At 39.0% G+C, this 5940-nt stretch overlaps 1 protein-coding gene across 1 annotated transcript in view; it reads left to right on the forward strand.

Moving 5' to 3' along the window:
• The window catches only part of MDN1 (midasin AAA ATPase 1), a 180237-nt gene that overhangs the window by 29032 nt on the left and 145265 nt on the right, over window positions 1-5940 (forward strand). Inside the window, exons 10-16 of the mRNA XM_019520321.1 lie at window positions 391-584; window positions 1074-1155; window positions 2823-2918; window positions 3419-3531; window positions 4183-4331; window positions 4414-4474; window positions 4989-5200. Of these exons, the coding sequence (XP_019375866.1) occupies window positions 391-584; window positions 1074-1155; window positions 2823-2918; window positions 3419-3531; window positions 4183-4331; window positions 4414-4474; window positions 4989-5200 (907 nt within the window). The remainder of the gene's footprint in view (window positions 1-390; window positions 585-1073; window positions 1156-2822; window positions 2919-3418; window positions 3532-4182; window positions 4332-4413; window positions 4475-4988; window positions 5201-5940) is intronic.

The following is a 5940-nucleotide window of genomic DNA, read 5'->3' on the forward strand; positions in this document are numbered from 1 at the left end:
AATGAGGTATGTGTGTGCGTGGCAGGGGGAAATAGAAAAAGTCATTTGTAAATCCAGCAAGCTGGGTGCCAGACCTCCCTCAGGAAGACAGAGCTGGCAGGTAACAGTCTGCACTTCATTTGAATTTTTGAGTGGGGGGTGGGGGGTCCACAAATGAAAAAAGGTTCAAAACCACTACCGTAAATCGTGAGATTGATTTCACCGAAGCAGATTAGTTGTTTTGCCAGAATAGTGTTCAACTTTTTATGCAGCTAGATTCCCATTTTAGGGAACAATTCCAGCTGGAAGTTGCTGCCTTGAGGAACAATTATGGGAGCATACTGTAATTAAGTCTCTGTGACTACCAGTTGGCTTCTGATTTTATACAGTTACAATTCCTGTCTCTCACAGGTTCTTCAGGGCAGATACCCTAATCTTGCTGTTGTATCCAGTCGTCTGTTAGACATTTATATTCAGCTGACCGGAGACAAACATCAGACATCAGAAAGCAGTTCTTCTGGTTCCAAGCAAATAGCAGAAGATCTATCCGAAACAAGAACAGAAAACAAAGGGCCAAGTCTAGAGGGTCGAGAACTATCTCTGAGGTAGTATTCTTCTGTTTTTGAGAGACAGTTTAGCAATTTCACTCTTTGATGTCCAGCAGGTGAAATAGGAACCAGTACCAAATGTTTCAGCACTTTCAAACTATACAGGATTGTTTGCATAATTATAATTAAGATGCCTTTAATTGTTTGTCAGTTTGGGGCTGATGACCATAGAGAGATCAGAAGTAAGATTTTTTTTAATAATACTTTAATCTATACTTATTAATGCAATTTGTGTTTCTCACTTTCTGATATGTGCTAGTTTGAATTAGACACTGTTGCTGTTTAAGTAGGCATTTGTTCATTGGAGTGTATTAGGGAAACTTTATTTGTATTTAAAAAAAACCTTGCATCTGAATGACAATAAAATGAATACCTGGTTACCAAGAAAAATGTAGATTAAGTAGGCTGAGATGAATAGGGCAAAAGAGTAGTTTTGTATGACTGTTCAGCTCTACCTAACCTGTTTATTCCTGTTTCTTACTTTAGAGATTTATTGAATTGGTGCAGTAGAATTGCTTACAACTTTGACAGCTCTTCTTCAACCACAACAGTGAATGTTTTCCAAGAGGTAAGATGAGATTCAGTTCATCTTAGAATTGTTTACTAATGTTTTTGGCATTATTCCCTTAAGTCCTTAAAAACACCATTTTGGAAAAAAATTATGTAGAGTCTTCCTTTAGGCACTAGTTGGAGTGACTGACTGGGACAATGACAGAAGCATGTTGGAGGCATCCCTTACACCTTAGGTGAGGGGAAAATGTGTATAGTTTCATGTTGAATGTTATTCTAGTCTTTGGACTACAATATAAATATTTGGTGGTCCAGTGTGGCTTGAGCTACATTGCTCCTTTTCTGGAAGTGTCTGAAATCTGAAGCGTCTGAAACAGGCATTGTCTGAAAACAGGTCCATTTTAAACTTCATACTACTCCTTCTTGCTGTATGTTCCCTTTGCAATACAAAGGGTGTGTCCACATGACACTGAATGGCAACATTGCTACAGCGCTGTGCTTTAGTACTTCTTTCTGTACACACGAAAGCACAGCAAAGTATGGGTGGTTATTGCACTGTGTACATGGCGCATGGTCAGATTTCATTGCTACATCACTGTAGCAGCACACTATACTGGGGGAACAAGCCACTATGTTGACCTTGTTGCTGATCATATGTAGACCCATGTGATTGCTATGTTGCTGTTGAGTGCCATATGGTGATGTGATGTCACTACATCGCTGTAGGGTGATGTGTAGATGTCCCCAGTATGTTATGTTAGGAAGGTGTTATGTTAGAGACAGCCTTTCTATAAAAGCAGAAACAATTGGGGAAATATTTTTATATCCTGCACTTGTAATCCACGTGTTGTTCTTGTTCTAAATAAAACTGTGCAAGCTTCAACACAAGAGGGAAATTAGAATGAGCACAAAGCAGCTTTTTTAAATATTGAACATAGCGATATTAAATGTGAGGACTCTCCACTGTAAGTGGATACTAGACTGATCTGGAAGATGATAATCTCTCTCTCCCACACCAACAAAGCTCTGGTTTTATCACTGCAGGGACTTTTTCTAAAGACAAATATCATAGTTGCAAGGCTGCTCAGTGGCCTGTTCAGGACTGTATCTAGCCTCTGCTGGTGCCATTGTTGGAATTGATGCAGTAATTGGCATGTGGTAATTTCGATTCACATGTCTCTTAAATTTATCACATGATGATTATTCTGTGTATGCATGTATCCATATATAATCAGGCTTCTTGAGGTTAGATAAAATGATTAAATGGTATGCATTTTTGCTCCCCTCCCCCTAATTCTCCATCTTTACTGTTGGTAAGGAAATTTAAAATGTCTTCTTTTATTCCCAGCTATGTGTCTTTCCCTCTTCCCCTGCAATGGTCCGTAAGTCAGGATAGGTATTTTTCAGTCCTGCATAGGTGGAAAATTTAAGGTAGGGTGTGTCATGGGCCAGAGTGACAGAACACAGAGAGGCTGAACAAATACGATTTTGAAACTCCCAACATGTTTAGCTATAGAAAAGTTACTTTAGGTTATTTTTGAAAGGCTTGTGTCTCCTTCTGAGCTCTACTTGAGACTTTTGGAATTAGATCAGTAGAAAAAATTCCATTCACTTCATTTGGCTCTGAATTGGGCCCATGGTAATTGAAATGGTGGTATTTGGCAAGTTTTACTGAGTTAATCAAAGAATATAATGATATTCTATGTGATGGTTTTTCCTTGACAGGCAATGGATTGTTTCACAGCTATGCTGTCCAACCCAGGGAGCAGACAGAAAATGGCGGAAATTATTGGAAGCAAACTAAATATTTCCAAAAAAAAGGTATATTGAGAGAATGACTACTGTGATGTTTTATTGATAATCTTTAAAATAATCTAGTAAACAGAAGTTGAGGAATGCTTTGCAGTCTAAACCATAAAGTGAATATTAGTTGGAGAAATTCTTCTTAGAAAGATAGGGGGGGTCAACTTGAATCTGCTGTGTATCTTTGTACATAAATATTGATATAGCCTCACAAGTTAAACTAATTCACTTCTGAGATGCAGATTGATCTCAGTGGGTGGTAGATGAAATAGAATGATAGCAGCACAGATTCCATAAGCAACACAGAGGAAAAACAGTACTTGCACACTGGGAAAAGGACCACTGGAGTGGAGGAGGAGTAGAAGGTTCAAGTCTGTGAAGTATTTTGAGTAAAAGTATACAAACATGATCAAATGAACTTGTCCCATTGAGACACCACAGGAAACGTACGGGGAGTGTTCTTAGCATACCATAGCAAGCGAAACTATGTAGTGGAAATAATGATGTTTTCTCTGCAGGCTGAGTACTACTGTCGTCTTCATAAACCAGAAATTCTAATAAGGGAGCAGGAAGCGTCTGTGGGAAGAGTGTGGCTGAAGCGGAAACAAAGCCAGGCACTTCTTGTACAAAGGTAGTCCACCTCTCCTATAACCTTTCCTCTTGGACATGTGTTTTATGTGGCAAAAGAATGCACTGGGAATTAGAGAGTAGAAGCAGCATGTTAAGATAAACTTAGGTCATTTTAAGCAAGGGTTATGGATGTCTGATTTCATCTCACTTACTGTATCCTTGACAGTTAGCTTTACTTGCCTTCAGACCAAGATGTTTACATTGCATCTCTAAAAACCCAAGTATGGAATACATTTGCATCTTTTGAGTTGGAATAACTTGTAATCATTTTAGAGCTGGAAATGCTGTTTGGAAGAGATTGCACAGTGATATGAGTGACTAATTGTGTGTAGATGGTTCTTGTTGGCTTAGATCAAGTGTTTTCAGGATGTGAGAAACCAGTTGTTCTTGTGGCATTAACTCCACTAAAATGGCAGTGTGAGACAAAACAAAGGATTCTTTTGAAAAACCTAATTTTTTAAATTGTAAATAGAAAAAGATTGTGCCTCGTACATGCCTTAAAACTATGCACCCCTTTCTCCCTGCCCCACACAGTTTCTTGTTTTAAAGTTGTAATTGGAATTCAAAAAATTAGGGGATGGGGAGGCTGAGTAACTGAAATCAGAGTTTCTTGATGTGTGTTATCCCTGAATTGCTTTCCGTGTTTCAACAGGGAGAAGCAAACCTTTGCTGCCACACGGCCGTCTTCAGTACTCATTGAGCAGCTTGCTGTTTGTGTTGACAAGGGAGAACCTGTGCTGTTGGTGGGTGAAACAGGAACTGGCAAAACCTCAACTGTACAATATCTTGCTCATGTCACAGGTAAAATTTTGGGCTAAAGTAACTCATACAGAGGTAATAGGAAGTTCATGAATGATGACTGCTATTTTTCTTTTACTTCAAGGGCACCATTTGAGGGTTATTAATATGAACCAACAGAGTGACACTGCAGATCTGCTTGGGGGGTGAGTCATTTGGTATTAATGAATACAACCTTCTAATCAACCCTGACTTAATTCTAAACAGAATTGTACTGTACTGTAATTTTATGAAATTCAGATATGTGCATGTGTGCAACCTAGAGGAAATTCAGTGCACAGGAGCCCTGCTATCATGACTAAAGTTTAGGAGCTTGTGCTTCTAAATGACTCCACTGGGCTCTATACAGATGGCTGTATGTAAAGCATAATCCAGTTGTGGGGAAAAGTCAATAGTTAATGCAGAATGAGCAGTTATGAAATACTCAGTTCCTTTGGCTGACCACAGCAAGGATGGGTAGCCAGTTCCATTCATGTAACAATTTCTCAAAAGGGAGCATTATTACATGTGTATCCCTTCAGCTTTGTTTGGATTAAGAAATTAAAATCTTCATTATAGAAAACCACATAACAACCTTGTTATGTGAGATTTGACAGTTGACTGGAATTTTCCTTTTGGCCACGTGGAAAGTAACCGGTTTCTCTCTTCCTCCTGTACAAGCTACAAGCCAGTGGATAATAGACTGATATGGTTACCCTTACGGGAGTCATTTGAAGAACTTTTCTGTCAGACATTTTCCAGGAAGAAAAATCAGACTTTCTTGGGGCATATTCAGACTTGCTACAGACAGAAACGTTGGCATGATCTACTCAGACTAATGCAGCACATTCACAAATCTGCCATTAGTAAGGAAGCAAAAGAAAATGCATCTGGTAAGAATGTAGACTGAGCATCTGCTGTCACTGTTGAAGAACGTAGAGGTGTGGCAAGCTAATTCTGTGTTCATAGTTTCTTTGATTACTTGCTTTTCTCCAGCTATGACAAATACTGTTTTGTCCTTCTTTTCTCTATTCACAAGGCTGATCAAAGATCATTCTTCTAGTCCAGGATGTGGACTTCTCTTTATAGTCCCCCTCCAGTTTCTACCTTCACATCAGACATTAGGTGCTTGTCTCCACTTTCAAGGTCCTTAGCATCCAATCCCCACCCTTCACTGCTGAAATGTGAATTTCAGCCTCCGTTTCCTGCAAGTGAATTTTTCACACAATCACCTTCCTGTTTGGGAGCAGCTCTCTGTAAATATGGACAAAGCTGTTGCAGAAAGTTTGATAAGAGCTAGTGTGCTGGTGCCCTGATACCACTGCCAATAATGCTGACTAATAATGGCTCATTATAGTGCCCTCTTTGTCTGTCTATCTCAATGTATGTTGTCTTTTGTTTTATACTCAGATTATCAGATCTTTGGAAACTATTGTATTCTGTGCTTACATAACCTGGGTTGCTGAAGGGTCAGAGCTCTTTGGCACTGCTGCAGTTCATTTCATAACTGTAGCTCTCAATCAGTGGGAAGCAAACTTTTTTTCTTTGTTGCATACATTTTATCACAGAGTAAAGAGGATGTTGGATTTGGGGATCTTTTTTTTTTTTTTTTTTTTAAAGCTCATTTATGTAG

Source organism: Gavialis gangeticus, unplaced genomic scaffold (assembly GCF_001723915.1).
Source record: "Gavialis gangeticus isolate Ggan-Ray unplaced genomic scaffold, GavGan_comp1, whole genome shotgun sequence".
Classification (NCBI taxonomy): Eukaryota; Metazoa; Chordata; order Crocodylia; family Gavialidae; genus Gavialis; species Gavialis gangeticus.